The 23,124-nt window shown below is 42.0% G+C and overlaps 1 protein-coding gene across 1 annotated transcript; it reads right to left on the reverse strand.

Annotated features, from left to right (window-relative positions):
* Positions 1-945: 945 nt before the first annotated feature.
* hs3st2 (heparan sulfate (glucosamine) 3-O-sulfotransferase 2) lies at positions 946-20,240 on the reverse strand. The gene is made up of 2 exons (XM_062483176.1): positions 19,214-20,240; positions 946-1,856 (listed from the first exon to the last, which is right to left on the reverse strand). Exons 1-2 carry the CDS (start codon positions 19,756-19,758, stop codon positions 1,238-1,240), a joined length of 1,164 nt encoding a protein of 387 aa, XP_062339160.1. The 5' UTR covers positions 19,759-20,240; the 3' UTR covers positions 946-1,237.
* Between the last annotated feature and the right edge of the window lie 2,884 nt (positions 20,241-23,124).

Genomic DNA, 23,124 nt, shown 5'->3' on the forward strand with positions numbered 1-23,124 from the left:
AGGTTGGATAACACATCATTATTTAAATCTACAATCATACCAAGCAGTAAAATGGCATACTCTCAGTCCTGCACAGTCAGGCCTTAGGCAGTTTGGGGGAATAGTTGTAATTAACTGAGCAATGATGAAGTTGAGCTCATTGGTACACTGCGCCACATATCAGTGTATGATGGTGGCTCGTAGAGCAGGCAGGGGTAGACAGCATTGGCAGGTTAATCAAGAATTAATGGTGAATATCACAAATGACAGTTTAAGTACTGCAATTGCCTAAGGAGATGCTGTGGAACAGCACAGTTGCAATTCTGTTGCTCTGAATACCAAATTCTTGTGATGTGGTAGGTCACCATCAGGTTGGCAGAAAGGAATTATATCCATAGGTTTTATAAAACAATATTTCACTGGTCCAATGCTTAAAAAGAAATCACACACAAAATTGCATCTGAAACTTTGACGATTACACTCACTTTCATATTGAATTGGTAACAATAAATCATTATCAGTCAACATGGGTCTAAGTGTGTTCATCATGTTCCTTTTGATATCTCAAAAAATCTTCCGTATGTAAACATCTGCTGTCTCTCTTGCAGAGTGTGTTTGCTCAGTGTTACAGCTCCAGACATCTCACCACTGCACAGCATTGGTGTCAGAGACACAGGTGTTTCCAATTATCCAATTGGATATCCAATATCATACTAAGGTGCTGATAAATTCATATGATGACGAGTGAAGACAGGTATTACATTCAATAATGTCTACAGCATATACATATCCGTATGTGCTTTGCGATGCAAAATCTTTAGGTTTGTGTAATGCATCCTGTATCGTCTGTGTTGACATCCACATTGCCTTCACCATTTGAATCAGTATGATTTATTGAACATGGTTAGAAGATGGAAGGAGAGACACACTCAACAGACTCATTTGGAAACTGAATGATATGGCAGAATGTCTTTCTCTTTTATTGGTTAAGAAAACAAATAGGCGGTGAACCATGTACATACTATAGCTATTTCAAATGTTTCAATTGCAGAATATTTAAGCTAACGGTGAAGTACATACACAGTACCTTGATAAGTTTGCGCGTCATTGTTTTTAAACTTTTAAGATAGATTAGGTTGCTTTTCAGGTGTTCATGGACTAGCGCTCATCATAAGTCATTACACAGCAAAAGAACAGATGACTTCACTGAGGTAGCCAATGACAATTAGCCTGTTTGCCCTCTTTTTCCACCACACTTTCATTCCCATCTGAAATCATGTCCAACAGTCTCATAGAACTTAACATTAAAAGGCCTATAAAAGTCCCGCAGCTGCTCAATAACCTCCCGGTCAATCTGCACATGAGTTCTACCCTTGGACTTGCCCAGGCAGCGTGGCTGGCTACTGCTCTCAGGCTTCTTCAGGCAGGGGAATCCTTTGGTTCTGTTAAAGTAGAAGTGCTTGTCTGTGATGATTCGTTTGAGTCCCAGGAAGTCCTGCACCCGGCCTAGCTCTCCTGCTGGATCTGTGATCAAACGCTCGCCGCTCACAAAGTGGATCTGTGATAAGCGAAAGTACTGCAACCAGTTCTCCAAGTGGAGGATGTACATGCCAATGCGAATGGCGTTCCAGGAGGTGTCCACCAGAGCCAGGCTCCTGTTCTTAAAGGCCAGCTCCTCAAAACTGGGAATGTCAGGCTTCTTTGACAGAGTCTGTGTGTAATCAGAGATGGCCCTGGTGACCGGGTTACGCACCACCACAATCAGCTTGGTGTCTTGGGACATACTGGCAATGCGCCTCGGAGCCTCTCTGGTTACAAAGTAGCTGGGGGTCTTCTCCAGGGTGATTTGGCTGTCTAGTGTCCTTGGCATTAGCCCCCTACACACAGAGAAACAAAGAGAAGAGTCATTTATTAAAACTAAGATTCTGACTCCCTTGTAACGTTAATCACCTATAGTTTATATTCCCAGCGTGACAGTAATGCTGAAGAGTGGTCACATTTCATAGGTGTAGTCATGAATCATCATCACCTGCATGACAGAAGTCCAGTGGCGAATGACACTGGGTCTGAAAATCTGGGTCATATTAAGTAGGTCATCTCCATCACATTTTACTGGGAACAAAGATTTTTTCAAGTTCTGTAAAAAGTTAGTTCTCTGTCTTCAAAGCATAGTGAAAGTACAGAATAATGGGGTTGCAAAGAACATTGTAGAAGCAGGGATTTGGGATTTGGCTCTCTTTAAAACTAAAACTGAATTGGTCACCCTCAAACATGTGAGCCAAATATCAAAGATATTCCTGTTTTAAAGTTCTATGATTGCGAACAATCTGCTGTCAATTAGATTCAGTGCTTTCTCAACCATAGCAATATGGAACTCCAGGACTTTTCGAAGAATTGGGAGCTCTAAAAGGGCTTTACCTACGGTAAGGGTGGCCATAAGTTCCCTTCATAGTTCCAGAAATATTGATCCATCTAACGTGATTTATGAATTTTGTGCTGTTTGCCTACGTGTTTCAGTTAGCTAAAGCAATTCAGGGCTACAGCCATCCATTAATCTTTATGAGACCAAAAATAACCTTCCCTATCAGCTTTACAGTATACTGAAGACATGTTAATGTATGAGACATGGCAAATACTTGCTTTGGTTACAGTATGTAATATCCACCTTCCCAGCATCCTTTTTCTTGGATTTGGGTACATGCTTCCCCGTAGAAATCTGCATAATTTAATGTAAAATGTCCACTTCTTCTGAATTGTACAGTAGTTTCTCTAAATTGCACTCTATATTAAGCTCCTCATTCAGCAAAGTCCCTTTTTCTGTTGGAAGTGGGGTGCAATCAGACATATTATAAAACCATCATAATTGGATTCATAAAACTACTGTAACAGCATGCCATCTGAGGGAGTCCACATCTTCCAGTGCTGCACAGTAAAATATTGTAATGTTGTGTGAACAAGGCAAACTGGCGTTTCATAGCTGACAAAAAGGAGATAAAATACTGTATTCTGCCAGCTACTGCAGCTGTTGCTGGAAACAAAAAACTAAACACTAATCAAAAGAATCCAGCATAAGATACTATGAGACATTAGACTGAATCATGTGGGTCACATTTCTAAACATGAAAAAGATAATTGGCTACTAGCTGGCTCTTTTCCCCTCCATTTTGAATTTGTCCATGTTAAAATCTGAATCTCTGTGTGTACTCCGTGTGTACTCCAGGACATCTCTAAATTTGGGTTGAGTAAAGCAGTCTGAAACGTTTTTAGTTGATGTCAAACAGAAAAGGAAATAGCTATTTCAAATTCCGATGTTGCACTTACAATTCCTTGCTGTAGCATGTTAATTGTAACAGGCCAATGACATTGATTCCCTTGGGCTATGATGTCTTTCTTTCTGTCAGTGCTCTTAGCATTGTAGAGAGAGAGAAACACCCTGAACTCTTGTGTGATATGACAAGGTGACAGTGACATATTGCATGGGGCTTAACATTGTACTGTGTCACAGCACCCTGTGGTGCCTGGACACTTCAGAGCTATTCAATATTACCAATAGAATGAGGTGTGAGTCATAACTACCACTATACAACCGGAAAATGTGCTACAAGGTTGGGATTCCAGTGAGAGGTTTGCCAAAGCAACTCTGTTGAATGGTGACAGTAATACAACTTATATTTGACTGTAGGTGTACTGTTGTATGCATTCAATTTACACCCTCAATTTCAAGTCCAAAGACACTAATAGTATTTGTGAGACTAGTAAGATGGGAGTAATGCTTTCATATACATTAACTCACTTAGAGTACTCATTCACACACACACACACACACACACACACACACACACACACACACACACAAACACACACACACACACACACACAGTCCCCGACTGGCATTTAGTGTCATGAATCACACTAGTAAGAATTGATGGGTGACCATTATACTGTGAGTTGAAAGTTGAAACCAAATTTATTGGAGCAGTTTACATTTGAGTCTTCTGCACAGGTTATTAGTGAAACTGAAGCCAGGAAGCATTACAGGTTTGGCTGTGACATTTTAATCACACCAGTAAAATGAACTGAGGTGTGAAGAATCTGTCTTCATAGTGTAAATGTGCCCAGTATTCCCAAGTCTGCAGTGAGATAGCAATTTCCTGTTCAGTGTTTTTTTTTGTTTTTTTGTCTAATCTTTGATGGATACATATAGTGCAACACATGATAAAAAATAGTAAGAAAATATGTCTTTCTACTTAAAGTAAATACATTGAAGTCCAATTGTTCAACAACATACAGTATCAGTCATGCAGACCACGGCACCAAGTAATAAAGGTCAGCTTTGGATCATCTCCTCTTGCACAATCAATGGACTCAGACCTTCCAAGTGTCATTTCATTGATGTTTGAATTCAAGTGAGAGCTGAGTACATTATCAGTCTAGCAAGAGCCCTGAGTAAATATATGAACAAGCACATACACATTTCCTTAGCTAGAGAATAGGTAGCACATGGATAATGGTATGGTTGAATCCACAAGACACAAGGTAGTACAACTTTTAAACCAAGAAAGAAGACAGATACAAGATTGCTGTTAGCAAATAGGTCAGCGACTGATAAGCTACTGTATACCCTGTTTCATCTTCAGCAAAGCGTTTCTGACTGTTGCTTTGGAGCTCTGGTTGTAATAACTTCCACCTTCCTGGCGTCCACCAATATTAGGAAGCTGTCACCGAGAAATGTCAAACAGGCTGGGGTGACACACTGTTTTCATCTGAATTAATATGGGCCTCATTGGACTAATTAAAGTGCTGTATGATGAGCATGAGGATTGGACAGTAATGCACAAGCTAAAACCAATCTGATTGGGATTTAAATTAGAAACCATCCATCAACACGGCCAGCGTTCCAACAAAGACAGACATAGAGATTTAGAGAGTGGGCCTATCTTTCACGAGAGCGGAGATGCCTGTCATCACAGAGAGTAATAATGAACCCTGACCATTAAACAAAAGCCTGCTGGTGAGTTATTGTCTCACGACAGTGACCTGCCAACATCAAAGTGTCCACTGTTGTGTTTGACTAGGTTTTAGGGTAATTTTGGAGAGCCTCACATGAAATTATTAAAATGTATTGTGGCTCCTTATTACCAGATGCAGCTAGGAGATCAGTGTAAGGTAAGCCCTGGGATTCAATGCTCAGGAGTATGAAAATGAATTGTCTCTCCACTGTTGTCTCACATTCTGTATAGATCTGAAGGCATTAGCATATTTTCTTGCAGTTAATATATAGTGTACAGTATCACTTAATATTGTATTCCTTAATACTTTTATTTACAATACACATGACCCTTAAAACAAAATATTTCAATACAGTTTCAGCTCTGATGTGCTACGATTGAGGATAAAAAACTACATACTATACTACTGTATTATACTATACTACCACACTACACAATAGACTGCTATACTGCTATACTTTGTGCTGTATCTTTCAGTGTCTGATCCACTGAATAGCCTTTAAACCAAGCCTTTCTTGTATAATAAGAAGGAATAGCTCTGCTCTGTCTCTAAAGTATCATCTTATTAATATTTCACTCACTCAGACTTCTGGGATGATGTCCAACTGTTAATCACAAGTCAGCAGCAGAATCTGGCCTCAATGAAAGTCAATTAAGAGTTAATGAGGAACAATTCAGACAGACAAAATGATACTGGAGATAAATTAGCTGGATGGGGAACAATAGCAGAATACCACCCTCACTGATAACAAGCAGCTTCCATTTAACTAAACATCTAAACATAGCTTGTTGCTAAGTGCATACTCAGTCAATTAAGTTGAAATCACAAACAGGTAGGATCAACTTGTAAAAAGTGAAAACAACTTTTAAAACATTAACTTTAAATTAGTAACATTTTACATTTGGCCTCTGACATTTTCTGTGGAATAACAGTAACCTAATACACTGAAGGAAACAATAAATAATTGCTTTTTTCGATAGATAAAACGCTGAACTGAATCGAGCCAGTTGCTGCTACTGTCTGACATGAAAACATGTCCTATACTTTCCAGTGATGAAGATGCTCTTGGGAAGGCCTCTGAAAGCAATTTACGTGTAGGATTATAAATCATTTTAATAATTCAGAATTATGAACTGTGGTTTTGCCGCCAAGTTAATCGGAAGACTATGCAGTGAACAGAAAACCTTCAACGCATGTCAACCCTGACCACACAATCCAATATGTTCAACTTCAAATGAGTTATTCTGCCACATCTGTCAATGTATTGTTCTCTGGGCTTATCTAATATAAATGTACATCATGTGCAATTATTTGTTATGCCACATATCTGCCTTATCTGACATATCTGGATCATGTTAGCTTTGCTTGCCTCCAGTGGCCTATAATTCCAAACAATAGTTGATATGGTCTGACATGTAACATAGTTTTGGATGCACACAGTGAAAAGTGACCCAGTCTCTAGTGAGAAACCAACAATCCCTTTGGATCTTGCTACTGGCAAATACATATGAATCAAAAATATTAAAGGCAGGGTAGGTAAGTTTTGTGAAACTAGCTATTCCGACTTGAGTTTGAAAGTATCCAACCTAAAATATCCCACCCCCTCCCTTCAAAGCGGTTCAATCATTGAATTCGGTCTGAATGCCATCCAATCATTGCATTTAGGCTGAACGCAATGATTATTTGTGTTCATTACAGTCCTGCAACGGCCACAGATTTTGTATTGTATTTTACTGTCAGTTTATTTCAGCAATTATGACAAAAAATGCTTCTCAAAAACATGACCTACCCTGTCTTTAAAACTAATACATCTGCCTTATTCTCTATTGTGGATTTTACTGTGAGGATCTTATTTTGGTAATTAATGTTAACTGTTTCATGTCTCTCAGCTATGTATCTCTGGTTGAAGGCTCCTCATTAATATTGCAGAGAGAAGCCTGGACATCACACTGTAGAATGTGTCGTTTTCAGTGTTAAATGAGCACCATCCAACTTTCTATACTTGTCAACCTTTCTGACGACAGCTTTTTAGAGCTCCTTTCCTCCCCTAGCCAATTAATGCTAGACCAGGAGAATATTCTTGGCTGCAGCAAATGCTAAAAGGGCTCTCACACAATTTAAGCACTTCTCAAGGAATGTACTCGAAGTGTCTCTGACTTCTGTAAAATCAATAGCGCTGAGATGCCCTTTTAAGTTTTCATGGAATGTAGCGATGCGTATTTGTTTGATTTTTATGATCCTGCTACAAAATGAAAGTGGGACTACGGCAGCAACGGAAAATTGGTTGCAAAATACAGTATACTATCCATATTAGCAGCCCCATACGTAGCTATCTAAAGCCTGTATTGAAATAAGACCACATGGTTCTTTCCTATTTTGGACATACAGTAATGAGCACTGCACCATTTCTCTGGTTCCTTATACTGCTCTGTCACTTGCACTAGGTAAAAGAGAATGAGATGGTATTATTAGTTCTTCAATTAACAAAACAGAACAAAACCTATCATACTGTAGTGCCTCATCAATAATGCCTTTGGTAAAAATCTAATTCCTCAAACTGGGCCCAGGTCATTTTAGGTTATCTGTCACACGTTCAAGTCAAGTCTGAGGAGAGGTAATCCAGAAAAAAAATCTTTGAATTCAATAAAACGGCCTTGTCATTACTGGGAGATAAATAAAATGAGGGGAAAAAAACTCCAAAATATATTAAAGGAGCTTTATATGAAACTTTTGACTTAATCAGCCAATTTATCTTCCTCATTACTGCGGGCGTTTATGTGCCTCTTATTGCAAGATGGCAGTGGTTAAAATAAAATTGCTTTCAGAGAGGATTAGGGAAAGTGTTGTTGTGTCCCTATGTCTATGGCATCTTAATTAGTTTAATAGAATTGATGAATTTAGAGTGTGTGAGAGTATTCACACTGCTTAGGTACATGCATGGGTGTACTGAGATCAGTTTTTGTTCATATCAAACATAAACAAATCATTAACCACCAGGTTATTTGTATTATTTCAAACTTTCATTTGCACAAGGGATATCATGGCTACAGTATGTAAAGTCCACTGCCACTAATATACATTCTCAATGCGCTAGCCTTTCTTATTGATCTTACCTACCCGTGAGACCCTGTTTCAATAGACTTAAGCACAGCAGGTATGAATGACTTCCAACTGTGATGGGAGAGTGAACACAAAGACACACAACTGGTCGGAGCCATAGTCATAGTAAACTGACCAGACGAGTCTCCACTCAGCAGCTGCTAATGGAACACACTTTGTTTAGTTTGGTTTTCTCAGCTAAGTGTAGACATGACCCTGGAGGGTCCCCTATACCAGGGCCGGGATCTGGCATTGACAAGGGTGGGTGGGCTGAGCCCACCCAAACGTCTGTCTTGCCCACTGAATCAGAATTTAGGCAAAGACAGCATTCATCTCTTATTTTTTACAATTTGTGCAATCTGAGGCGGGCTGTGTTGGGAAGTTTTAGGGAGGGTTGTAGACTGCCCCAACCAATCAAAAATAGCACCTGAAAATGTAAGTATTGTTCTATGTTTTTATTGGTTAAAAGCACCCACACTCATGACTCTTCAGTAGTAGAGAAGCAGATTCAGACAGACAAGACTTGAGCGATAACATTAATCTATCATTCAGTAACGAGAGTAGTGAAGTTTTTATGAGAGTCATTGAATCATTCATTCAAAACGCAAAAAAAACTACATGTAAAAATTTTTAAATAAACATTTGTATCTAACAGATGTGGCCACACCACCATCAGAGGTACACTTAGTTGATGTTCGCCTGCACCTGGATTCGAACCCACCACCTCCAACTTCTCAAGAGCGATCACTAACAGCTACACAAACGTAAAACTAAAAGTTCAGTGGCACGGGTGGCCAAATTACATATTTTATTTAGTTGTCTATTCAAAATAATGGGAGAACCATAATCTATGTATATATAAAAAAACATCTCAACTTATCCCCATATTTGCCCGCCCAGGATATCTGCAAGCCCACCCTTCCATAGCTGGCAAGAACCAGGCCTGTCCTATACCGTCTGTGTTAGTACCCCATCTTCTACTATGGAGAGTCTCATATACCAGCTGTGTGTAATACCAGCTCTCCGGCTGCTACATCCCTACTCAGCTTTGGGTTTCAGACCTGTGATGTTAGCTGATGTCTCTGGAAGCCAACTACTGTTCGAGCAGCTCCACTGTCTGGAACTGAGGCTGAAAGGGTAACCCCTGCATGGAGCCAATGGCGTCTTAGATACTCCATAAACTGCGGACATGCGTGTCGTCAATGGCAGAGGAGGAATGGTCTGATATTCTGTTGCAATATGTGGTATATTCAACATTGACACTAATTTCACAAAAGAAGAAACACAATGTATAGTAAAATGTTATTTCTATTGTAACATAAACAACATGTATTAATAGGAACCAGAGAAGCGGAACTAATTAGTTTAAGTGGTGTTGCGCCCAGTTTTCGCTAGGTGAGGGGCTCCGCCCTCCCCTCCAGAGAAGATTTGGGAAGCAAAGAGGAACGCTGCTGTCTCCATTTCTATTAATATACCTCTGTATTTATCAGGTCAGTATTGATATGAGGTCAACTACCTACTACTTTAAAATGATAAACTTTGTATTTTTCTTTGCATTACTCTATATTGTTATGCATGATGGAAAATGACTTGTTTAAAACAAACAGTTAGCAACGCACCTCGCGGCATGGTCTGTATGAGTAGCGGCCGTTGCGGCGAGATGAAAGGAGTAGCAAATACATATATTGTACAGCTAAGTTTGAGGCGCTGGGTCCTGATTGTTTGACAAATGTTTACTATGTTTTAATTGTAATATAATTGCTGGAGTTGTTTATTGAAAGGATGCACTTATGTAGATGTTATGGGTGTATTTCCACGTGTATCACCGATTGAACATTCCCGTCTTGTGCTAGCTAGTGAACGTGCTAGTGTGGGGGTTATTTTCCTGACCTACATAAGGTAGCGAATGTTGTAAGCGTAATCATTTTGTGTAAACTAGTAAAATTACCAATTAGTAATGTGAAACAAACAATGTGATTAAACAAATGTGTGATTGGATAATAATAAGAGAAGATTTGGGAAGCAAAGAGGGACGCTGCTGTCTCCATTTCTATTAATATACCTCTGTATTTATCAGGAACTGAAAGACAGCCATCAAAATCATTTGTTGCTGTGGCCCATCAGCCTTGGGACCTGTAACAAACTGTGGGGGCTCGTCCGGGATCTCTCCTCTTCGCAACAACCAGGGGAGCAGATCCAGTGATACCAGAACCGCAAGACCAAGGTGACCAGACGTGACAACAGTCCAGGAGTCAGTTGGTGGGTGTCCGTAGAGGAAGATCGAGGAGGAGAATCGTCTTCACTTCCTAACGGAGCCGCACTGCTGAACAGGAGGTCGACGTACGTCAGCCACTTGGGAGCTAGACCACTGGTAGCAGACCACACACCATGACTACGACACGCAAACAGCTGGTGTGGGACATCAAAAAGAGTTTGTTCAAACTCTCGAGCACTGACATTTACAAGCTTGCAAGGGACATTGCAAGTGACAGCAAGGACACAGTCAAGCTGAGCCCAGACCATGAGGAAAGCTGCATGGACTATGTTGTTTCCTACATACAGTCTGACTCCTTACGAGAGAGCGATGATGAAGGTATGGGTCAGTTGATGATGTTGTCTGATTTAATATGTAGAATTGTGAATCCTTGTATTGTTGGTGATCTGTCTGATGATGAAGCTTGTGAAGTTGTGACACATGTTAGTCCCAGTTCACCACACTCACCCTCCAACAACACAACCACACAGAAACAACACCAGCCCGGCACACATGCCAACACAAGCACACAGTCAGCAAGAGAACTGAGAAAACTATATGAAGAGTTGGGTGAACAACTAAAACGATGTGAAGCTACAAATACTCCACCAGTCAGTGTATATAACCACCAGGGGACATCAATGCCACACCTAATGTCACAGAGGACAGAGAGGATGGTCCCTTTAAAGGACCTTCCCTACCTCCAGAGCAGAGAATACAAAGTATATGGCGGTCAAATTGGAGACCAGAGTTCTGAGATAGGGTATAACAGCATCAGTAAACAAATAGATGAGGGAGTCAGAGAAGGCTTTGCAGAAGCAGAAGTAATCAGGGGTGTGTTGAGGATAATTAAACCAGGCACCTTTTAAGGAAATGCTTATCAACAATGATGACATGACTATTCTCAAACTCAAGGGCTTCCTCAGGTCTCACCTAGGAGAAAAGGCAACTACGGAGATGTTTCAGGAGCTAATGTGTGCTAGGCAAATTGAACAAGAGTCACCCCAGCAGTTTCTGTACCGCATGATTGGACTAAAACAGAAGCTTAATTTTCAATCAAGGCAGGCCAACGCAGACATCTCCTACGATCCAAGGACCATCCAAGAGGTTTTTCTCCATACCATTTACCAGGGCCTTGGGACAAAACACGCCGATATTCGACAGAGGCTGAGACCTCTCCTCTCGAACAGCCTAGTCACCGATGAGGAAATCCTAGGCCAGGTAATGAAGATGATAAGTGATGAGAATGAGCACCAGCGCAGACTCAGCCAAACCCCCCGTCAAAAGACAACACATGCACATAGTGCCAAGGTGGAAACAGGAGACTGGCAGAGTAATGACAAACCAAAAGCCTCAGTGGAAGACAATAGGAATCTCCAGACCATACAACAGCTCAGTGCTCAGGTGGAGGCCCTAACACGCATGGTGACCACGTTGATTGATCAACAAGTAGTAAATGCCCAGGTCGGTCACTCACTGACACAACCAGCACAACTATCACCTTATCCCCTACCACGTACTCCCTCCCAGCCACCTCCGAACACATATCCTCAACCTCTGCCGAGTCAAACCCCTGCCCAAGTAAGGAGAAGGACAACTTGTCGAAAATGTACTGAACAGAACCAGCAGGAGTGCAACCACTGCTTTGTGTGTGAAGAAATAGGACACCGGGCAGTGGGTTGTTTGAAGCGCACCAAGTTTCAGGGAAACAGGACCCGGTCTCTGCCGAGGGACAGCCAGAGATCGATGTTCAGCCCCAGTCCCAATCAGTGAACCCTGCCCCTGAAAAACTAACTAAGCCACTCCAACAGAAGAAACAGCCACGCACATCTGCTTGTCAGAGTAACACAAGATACAAAGCACCACTTGTTGGAAAGAAAAGCCTGCTTAACCCTTGTGTTCTCCTCGGGTCGTTCTGACCCATCAGTCATTGTGACCCACCGTCGTATTGCGACAACTTTACCGCATACAAAAACAGTGAAGCATTTTCTTTTAACCCTTGTGTTATCTTCGGGTCATTCTGACCCATCAGTCATTGTGACCCACCGTCGTATTGCGACAAATTTACCTCATACAAAAACAGTGAAGCATTTTCTTTTAACTGTCGGGCTGTCTCAGACCCCCCACATTGGAATGGTTAAAAGAAAATTATTTTTATTTGTTTTTGTATTGGGTAAAATTGGGTAAACACAACAATGGTTCGTTATGAACCTTTGGGTCATGTGACCCGAAGGCAGCACGAGGGTTAACCGTCGGGCTGTCTCAGACCCCCCCACATTGCGAAGGTTAACCCTTGTGTTATCTTCGGGTCATTCTGACCCATCAGTCATTGTGACCCACCATCGTATTGCGACAACTTTACCGCATACCAAAACAAAGTGAATCATTTTCTTTTAACCGTTGGGCTGTCTCAGACCCCCCACATTGCGATGGTTAAAAGAAAATTATTTTTATTTGTTTTTGTATTGGGTAAAATTGGGTAAACACAACGATGGTTCGTTATGAACCTTTGGGTCATGTGACCCGAAGGCTGCACGAGGGTTAAAAGAAAAGTATTTTTATTTGTTTTTGTATTGGGTAAAATTGGGTAAACACAATGATGGTTCGTTATGAACCTTTGGGTCATGTGACCCGAAGGCAGCACGAGGGTTAAGTGTTTGATCAGTGGGTACCCAGCAACAGTTCTATTTGACACTGGCTCACAAGTGAGTATCATCGACAGAGGATGGGCCGACACCCACATTCCCAACTATACAGTGAGACCTCTACAGGAGCTTCTTGAGGAAAACCTGGATGTCTATGCAGTGAATGGCCAGACTATCCCCTACGATGGATGGGTTGAGCTCACTGTCAACCTCACAGGGAATGACAACCCCAATCTCACCATACAAGCCCCTTTCCTGGTTAGTCAGTTGTCACTACCCCAGCCTCTTTTAGGAGCCAATGTACTGGAAGAGATTATTAGGAGACAAGAATCCTCTGGTGATGCGGCTGCTACAGTCACCAGCCTCCTACGAAGTGCATTTGGAATGGAAGAAGAGCAAGTGGTGGCCATGGTTAATTTCATCCAAGTTTCACAGAGGACATACTGCGACCCGGCCACAGTAAGAGTGGGCAAAGACAACATATTCATCCCAGCGGGAAAGGCAGTACAAGTGCGGTGTAAAGTCCCCCCAAACTTTGACATCTCGGATCCCCTAGTTTTATATGAACCCACGGATGGGAACATTACTGTAGGACAGCTGAGTGTAGGAGAAGGCCTCCTGGAAATCAACAACACTCGATGGCCATACGTAAAGGTGCCCATCTCCAACCACTCCTAGCATGAGATCACCCTACCAAAAAGGACACATCTGGGTACGATCCAACATGTCACCAAGATCCTTGAGACAGATGTATCCCAACAGGCTGAGTGTACTCGAGCAAAAGCACCGGCAGAGACTAACAATGTTGCCTCCTCCAATGCTGACCCCCCCACAGGGCCCTGGCTACCGCCTGTCGACATCAGTCACCTAAACCCTGAACAACAACAGCTAGTGGAGGGAATCCTATATGAGGAGTCCGGGGCCTTTTCGCAGAACAGTGGTGACATCGGCTGTATCCCTTCCCTGCAGATGGAGATTAGACTCAAGGAAGACACTCCGGTACAAAAGGCTTATGCATCTATCCCAAAACCACTATACAGGGAGGTAAAAGAATACGTTCAGGAGCTATTGGTGAAAGGATGGATTGTGAAGTCTCGATCACCATATGCTGCCCCTGTTATATGTGTGAGAAAGAAAGATGGCTCTTTGCGCCTATGTATCGACTACAGGCTCCTGAATAACAAAACTGTGCCAGATCGACACCCCCTTCCACGAATCCAAGACCTCACTGACTCACTGGGAGGATACAACTGGTTTTCAATCCTAGACCAGGGCAAGGCCTACCACCAAGACTTTATGGCCGAAGGATCGAGGTTCCTGACGGCATTCACCACTCCCTGGGGGTTGTACGTGTGGGTCAGAATACCATTTGGATTGTCAAACGCACCAGCAGCGTTTCAAAGGAGTATGGAGGAGATGCTCGACACCCTAAGAGATGAATGCTGCATCCCCTATCTCGATGACGTGCTATGTTTTTCCAAGTCCTTTGAAGAACATGTACAAGTGCTTCGTAGAGTCCTTCAAGCCCTACAGCGCCATGGGGTAAAACTGAAACCGGAGAAGTGCGAGTTGTTTCGCAAAGAGGTCCGATACGTTGGACGGTTAGTGTCGGCAGAAGGGGTGAAGGTGGATCCAAAAGACCTAGAAGCAGTACAGGTACTGAAACAGAGAACTCCACAAACAGTTGGACAGGTCAGACAACTGCTTGGTTTTCTGAGCTACTATCGAACATACGTGCAGGAATTCTCACGTATAGCTAAGCCCCTGTATGACCTGCTTAACCCTCGTGCTGCCTTCGGGTCACATGACCCAAAGGTTCATAACGAACCATCGTTGTGTTTACCCAATTTTACCCAATACAAAAACAAATTAAAATAATTTTCTTTTAACCTTTGCAATGTGGGGGGTCTGAGACAGCCTAGCTGTTAAAAGAAAATGCTTCACTTTGTCTTTGTATGCGGTAAATTTGTCGCAATACGACGGTTAAGGTAAAGCCACACACACCGCAGCCCACACCGCCGCGAGGAAGGACAAAAAGCCCCCAGCAGTCATCCCGAACCCCAGTAGAGTGGAAGGAAGAACACCAGCAGATCCTGGGATGTCTGGTAGACAAGCTTACCGAACCTCCAGTGCTGGCGTACCCAGATTTTGATCGCCCTTTCACACTCCATACCGATGCTTCTCAAAAAGGCCTTGGAGCTGTCCTTTACCAGAACCAGGATGGGCGGATGAGAGTGATTGGCTACGGGTCGCGCACATTGACATCGGCAGAACAGAATTACCACCTACACAGCGGAAAACTTGAGTTCCTGGCACTGAAATGGGCCGTGTGCGACAAATTTAGAGACTACTTATTCTACGCCCCCCATTTCACAATTTTTACAGACAATAACCCACTAACATACGTCTTAAGTACGGCCAAACTCAATGCCGTGGGCCATCGCTGGGTGGGACAGCTAGCGGATTTCCGTTTCGACATCAGATACCGGCCTGGCAAGACCAACATCGATGCTGATACGCTATCCCGCTGCCCCCTTGATATCGACACCTTCATGACAGAGTGTGCTGAGGAGCTATCGGAGGAAGCAGTATGTGCTATATGGGAAGGAAGCCGGAGAGCCCAGCTGGGAGACGTTGCCTGGGTGGCAGCCCTCAACATAGCATCCCAAACCCAACCTGTCATGGAGCCTCTTCAGACCATCAGTCATGATGAATTAATAAGAGAACAAAGCACAGACACTGCAATAGGTAAAGTCATGGAGTTAAAGGAGAACAACACACCACTACTGAAAGAAGACCGGGAAAAAGTTGACACATGCACAAGGAGGCTCTTAAGAGAATGGGACAGGTTACACATTGAGGACGGCCTACTTTACAGAAAAACAATAGGTCGGCGACAACTGGTCCTGCCAGCCACCTACAAGCAAATAGCCTTTACCCATCTACATAACAACATGGGCCATGTCGGTGTTGAAAAGGTATTGAGCTTAGCAAGGGAGCGATTCTACTGGCCTTTCATGAAGAGAGAGATTGAAGACTACATCACAAGGAAGTGCTCCTGCATTAAGCAGAAAAAGCCAGCCACTCATGAAAGAGCACCAATGGGAAGTATTACATCAAATTCGCCCCTTGAACTTGTGTGCATTGATTTCCTCCACCTAGAAGCCTGTCGGGGTGGATGTGAGTATATCCTCGTAGTGATAGACCACTTCACTAGGTTTGCCCAAGCTTATCCCACCAGGAATAAATCTGGTAAGACAGCTGCTGACCGGATCTTCAGTGATTTCATCCCCAGATTCGGATACCCAACCAAACTCCACCATGATCAGGGCCGGGAGTTTGAAAACGAGTTGTTCAGAACCCTTAGACAATTATCCAGTGTTGGACACTCTAGAACCTCTCCGTATCACCCCCAGGGTAATCCTGCTAAAAGGTTAAATCGTACCTTGTTACAAATGCTTCGCACCCTAGGGGAGAAAGAAAAGGAGAACTGGAAGGACCATCTACCTCATGTGATACACGCATACAACTGCACGAAGCACGAGGCCACAGGCTTTTCCCCCTACTATTTGTTATATGGCTGTCATCCACGTCTCCCAGTTGACCTCCTTTTTGGTCTCATAGCAGACAAAGAAGCTGAAACCCCAAAAGGATATGCTGAAAAATGGGCGGGAAAGATGGTGGAGGCATATAGGATCGCAAGTGCAAACAGCCAACAGTCGAGTGCCAAGGGGAAAAGGTACTATGATAAGAAGAGTAGAGGTGTGACCCTTCAGTCCGGGGACCGGGTCCTTGTACGAAACCTCAATGAAAGGGGAGGGCCTGGTAAGCTTAGACCCTATTGGGAGCAGAACATCTACATTGTGAAGGAGCAGGTCGGGAACAACCCCGTCTACAAAGTAAGTCCGGAGAAAGGAGGTCGCCCCACTCGCACCCTGCACCGAAATCTGCTGCTCCAAGTAAACGACTTACCAGTGGAGTCATCTCCGAGCCCTGACGTTAATACACCTAAACGGCAAAAGAGAACAGAGCCACGCTTAGGTACTTTGAAGACCATGGAACAAATTCAGAGCCCAGATACGAGTGACTCTGAAGAGGAAGGGAGATCTCGTTACTGGCTGCGGATACCGGTGGAAAACCTGAGAGTTGAGAGTAACTTACCAGAGAGGAGTGCTACTAGCAAACAACAAAATAAACCAGAATGGAGTGAAACTCACCTGAGACGGAGAATCCATGTTGAACCTGAACAGAGAGAGAGATTCAATGTTGGGACTGAGCAAAGGGAGAGAATCCGCATCGAACCCGAACAGGAAAGGGAAGACGTCATGGACGAAGGACAGGGAATACACAGCGAAGATGAACACAACGCTCAACAGCTCCAGCCTAATCATGACCAAAACATAACTGACCAGGAGACGGATGACCCGGGACTAGGCCTTGAACAACAAATCCCTCTGAGACAATCTACTAGAGAAAGGCGACCTGGTTATGTGTTCACATACCCATCCCTTGGCCAACCAGCTTATCAACCACGCCCTACTGTTAGTACCGTTGTAACCCAGCCATCTCATTGGACTCACTTGTATTACTCTTATCCCTATCCCCATCCCTTTCAACCCCCATCCATCACTCCATACCCATACTCACCTGCAGCATACCCTATACATTGTTTCTGAAAATAAATAGTTAAATAACAAGGTTCCACACACATACATTCCATACCCATTGACTTGGGGTATATTTAATGTTTTCATTGCTTTCTGAATGGTGTGTAGTTCAAAGTGTAATGGCTGTCATGGAAGTTGAACTTTTATTTTCTCTCTTGAGGTTTTGTGTTATGAAGGTCAAGTGTCAGGAGCCACTTTTGTTTGTCGGGGAGTGTGTGGTATATTCAACATTGACACTCAGTGTAATTTCACAAAAGAAGAAACACAATGTATAGTAAAATGTTATTTCTATTGTAACATAAACAACATGTATTAATAGGAACCAGAGAAGCGGAACTAATTAGTTTAAGTGGTGTTGCGCCCAGTTTTCGCTAGGTGAGGGGCTCCGCCCTCCCCTCCAGAGAAGATTTGGGAAGCAAAGAGGAACGCTGCTGTCTCCATTTCTATTAATATACCTCTGTATTTATCAGGTCAGTATTGATATGAGGTCAACTACCTACTACTTTAAAATGATAAACTTTGTATTTTTCTTTGCATTACTCAATATATTGTTATGCATGGTGGAAAATGACTTGTTTAAAACAAACAGTTAGCAACGCACCTCGCGGCATGGTCTGTATGAGTAGCGGCCGTTGCGGCGAGATGAAAGGAGTAGCAAATACATATATTGTACAGCTAAGTTTGAGGCGCTGGGTCCTGATTGACCAATGTTTACTATGTTTTAATTGTAATATACCAAATTACCAATTAGTAATGTGAAACAATGTGATTAAACAAATGTGTGATTGGATAATAATAAAAGAGAAGATTTGGGAAGCAAAGAGGAACGCTGGAGTCTCAATTTCTATTAATATACCTCTGTATCAGGAACTGAAAGACAGCCATCAAAATCATTTGTTGCTGTGGCCCATTAGCCTTGGGACCCGTAACAAACTGGGGGCTCGTCCGGGATCCCGTAACAAATACATTATTATCTGTGTTCGCGTTTCTCGTGAACCTGGATTATCAAATGTCTTCCATAAAACGAATCTATTACTCTATTACTTTTGCAATGGTGGTAATACAAGTATGGAGTAGGCTATATTCTATAGGTGTCCAAGGTTAATGTGACATGGATTTGACATTGCTTTCAAAAGCTTTTCACGCAAATTATTTTCGCACTTCTGTATTGATGTATTGCTATCATATTTTCTATGCTATGAAGTGGTTTTATATTATAAAGAAGGATGTGGTTCTATTGGATATTGCCGAAGGCATTTGAGTGACTTATAGGAAGTCTTGAGAGAGCGCGAGAGGGAGCGAGCGAACGAGCGAGCACGAGAGACAGAGAGAGAGAGAGAGAGAGAGAGAGAGAGAGAGAGAGAGAGAGAGAGAAAACTATTCCAACATAATAGTAATGCAAGTGAAGTGCCAACAACTTTTGAATTGAGCTGAAAGGTGTTCATTTCTGTGTGTGCAATAACGTATGAGATAATTGATCAAACGTATGTAAAACAAAAAGGTCCCTCAACTATTTAATACTTACATTACATTGTTACAATTTATTAATATCAACTTACCTGTACCAATCAAGTCCCCTGTCATAGTTCCTATCGAAAAAGTGTGGCTCTGTTCCGAGCGCGCGCACATCCGGATGAATTCGAATGAACTCCAGGACCGCCCTAGTGCCCCCCTTTTTCACACCGACAATTAGTGCGTTCGGTAACTTCTTGTTGCCATATTTTTGTGCAACAGTAATATTATTTAACATAACTTCAGAAAAGACAGTATTCCGTGCGTGAGTACTAGAAAAGGCAGAATGTATACTTTGGTTACGAGCATGATTTGATCCTTGTTGAGTCAGAGTCTCATTGACGACAATCCTCATGTCCGTGGGGAAAGTGCAATCACGTAATTTTTGCAGAAGTTTTTTGCCACCTACATTCTTGTGATGGAGGCAACTTCTCTCCTCAAAAGTCTGGTTTGTCATGATTGTACTACCACAATAAAGAATGCTGTAGCATAAATACGTAAAGGACAACGAAAGCATGAACAAGAAAACAAATCGTTTGCTGAACCTATTAGAAGATGGCACGATCCGGCTTGAGAGGAACCTGTATGCCATGTCGCCATGGGTTAAGAGGCTGCATCTTTTTCCTTTTCGGCTGCTCCTTGTTTGCTGTACCTCCCTGTGGAATCGGGCTTCAGCAGCATAGCAGTGAGACACAGCAGTGACAGGACGAGGTAAATGTTCCTCAAAGATAATGACAATGTGTAAGTGTCATTCTCTTAAGACAACTTTAAGAAGACATACTGCTGTAAATCAAAGATTAAAAGCGCCTCGTGAAAGTGTAAATATTGAGGCAAAGTTTGTTTGAATAGTTTTATCTATTGGATCACACATGGTTGATTAGATAATCCTCAATGGAAACCCTAAAACCCACATACTTGGTCGTCCATCCCTTTTCTCATTCCTTTGTAGTTAAAATTGCATTTGGTTTAGACAGTGAGGGTTCAGATGAAATCCATATTTCTTTCGTTGAAGGCATCATTTCATTGCTATCTGCCCCAAAATCTCACAGGCAAGCCTTAGCCTCTCCTTCCAGGGATCCGATGTTCAGCTCATCATGTTTCGCTTTCTCAAAGTTCTGAAGAATGCCGTTGCAGCAGTCGGGAACCAGTGATAAATATTTAAAGCTGCCGTCTGACGTCACTCTGTATATGATCATAATTCTCCATGCGTTTTATCTTTTAAAGGAGCACTAAAGGTATTTTTTAGAGATGATTTTATCCATGACTAATACAATATGGGACATGATAATATGCTGTGTTATTGTGAAATATTATACAGTTATCATATTAATATTTGTCCAAATTCTACTATTCTATTATCATAATATTGTTTAAAAATATATTTCCACTCATGCACATTATATAAGACCTTAACAAAGTACATGGAGTTGGACCAAATGAGAAACCAGCTATAGATCTTAATTTTGCATTTGCAAGTAGCATACATTTGTAATTTTGGCTCTGTATTCAAGGGAGAAGACTGCTACTCTTTTTCAACCTGAAGCACACGTTTGCTAAAAAGTTAGAAAAAGTTATTTAGTCTAGCCACCAGACAACATAAAGACCTTGTTAGGCCACATCAGGATGATTTCATGTGTTTATGTTTGTTTCAGCCCAATTTATTTGTTATTACATAATCAATTCCACTTTGTATCTCAGTTATTAATTAAATCAATGATCAATGGTATATTACATCTGGTAATCCATTTATTCCAACAGCTAATGTAGAGGCTGTCTCACAGATAGGGGCCATTGGAGTGAAACACTAGATTTTCCAAATTAGTGTGGCACCACAGAGTCTGTTTCTCTAATCAGAGACCCTCTATATAGCCATGGGGCTGAACCTGCTATTAGTGAAATGTGATTAGGGACCACCGATCAATTGGGTCCACAGTCCACAGCAATATGACATTGAAACAATGAGGCGTGGGCGTTCATTAACCTTTACATCCCTGAGAGAGCGAGAGAGAGAGAAAGATAGAGAAAGAATTGCTAATAACATGAATAGTTTTCCACCACCATTCATGGCCTTGAACAATTTCCTCAGTTGTAGAATTGTAAAATATGTTTTTTTGTCACGTTTTACTGAATTTGGTGCTGACCCACTGCGTCTCTTGGGCGCTGTCCATGGTGCTGAAATATTTCCCCTTGCCTCAGGAGATTTTATCATAACAGGAGGAGGATTGCAAATATAGTCTCAGTGTTGTACCTGTTTCCAGTTCATATCCCAATGAACATAGCCTATTATCTTTGCAATGGTATAGACAAACACGTGTGTGATTCTGTAAGCTGTGTGTCGTTGGCACACCAGCCCCACACAATGGCAAGTCACTCATCTGGATTAAGATAAATGAAAGTGTCTTCTGCTAATTATCTTGAGACGAAACAAAATAATTGGATGCCTCCACTCAGGTTGAATGGATTGAAGTGAAATGCATTATTTTGTTGACACATCACATCTTTTAAAGTTATTGAGAGTGCATTGAAACATTCATAAAGCACAGCATCTCTTTATTATTTACAGGGTCTAAGGTGTGATACTTTTTTTGCATGTAGCTGGAGCTGCCCTCTTTCTTTAAAGTTTGACTGTTCATACAGCACAGCTGTTCACTCTTAGTGAAGTTTTATGCCATCGTTCAGAAATAATGAGATCAGAGACTTGACTGCATGGATCACCCTTTGTCTGAAAGGGAAACGGAAATTGCTCCACCCACTCTATGTGCTACAGAGAGGTACCTTGAGTGGGAAACTTGACATAATCCAATACTGAATCCATGTGATATCCTGCACAGCTGCAAAAAGATAGAAATAAAACGTTTATGTTATGCTTATAACAAGAGGGTGGGATACTATACTTGCTCATACAAAGTACTATTTTATCAATGCAGGATCATTCTGTATTGCTAGTTCATTACATTTAGTTATGAATCCATGAAAGATAAATGGCTCCGTCTTGCAAGCTTCTGTTTATGTACAATTTTATCAGTTGCAGTAAAAAAAATCGAACTTCTCATCCCTAATCCCCCAACAGAATAATACACAAAAGCCAGGCATCAACTAAAGGCCATTGAACAGCAGGCCATCTCCCTTTCTGCCAACCACAGAGTCAGCTAATTGTTGCTGACATTTTGCCCGTGTTGTTGAAATCAAAACAATTTGGATCTATCGATTTCTAATATTTTGCACAAAAGACGAACATGGCTTTGAAATGTCACCCCTTTGGTCATCTGCCGAGAATCTCCCTGGGACTGCTTCTTAGAATCAGGTAATTGTCCCACCGTTTGCATTGGCAGAGCTCAGGAGGTTCCTCAGCACAGAGGCCATTTCTGATCCTCTCCAATTTGGTCACATAGAGGATCAGGGTCCATAGTCGGAGCTCAGTGATTTGGCAAGCACAGGGAAAAAGATGCCTGGCATCAAAGATCCAGACCAAACGTCACATCATTCATACCCTGTGCACATACAGCTGAGACACAGGGGCCTAGAAGGTAAACTGAACTCTCTGAAAAGTTTTTTGAGATGTCGAGAGTATAGTTAGAGAAGATGCTATTTCGAAACATTACTTTGTCTTTTTGGAGTTTCCTGAGTTTTATTTAACAGGTATTTATTATAATGGTTCAAGGGGATTTTTAGTTTGATTTTAGTCCTTCATTTATTTTAATATGTTGAATTATTAACTAGTAGTATATGGTCCTAGGGCGTGGACTTTATGAGCTAATAAAGCTGACAAACTTTGGAATAATGTGGACTGACAGTATCTGAATTACTATGCTTTTTTTACTATGCAATCAGTATGTCCTGTTCTGTTCTTGTCTCAGTTCAGATAGTTAATGTTGAGCTTGATGACTGCAGCATGACACCAACGCCACACGGCATACTTTGTCTGAAAGTGTCATCTCAATAATGAGGCGTTAATCTT

Source organism: Osmerus eperlanus, chromosome 2, assembly GCF_963692335.1.
Source record: "Osmerus eperlanus chromosome 2, fOsmEpe2.1, whole genome shotgun sequence".
Taxonomy (NCBI): Eukaryota; Metazoa; Chordata; class Actinopteri; order Osmeriformes; family Osmeridae; genus Osmerus; species Osmerus eperlanus.

Excerpts from the sequence above, each read along its gene's own strand:
- hs3st2 (XM_062483176.1), bottom strand. The coding sequence starts at position 19,758 with ATGGCATACAGGTTCCTCTCAAGCCGGATCGTGCCATCTTCTAATAGG. Across the intron at positions 1,857-19,213 it reads AGGGGACTTGATTGGTACAG|GGGGCTAATGCCAAGGACAC; the intron begins GTAAGTTGATAT and ends CTCTGTGTGTAG.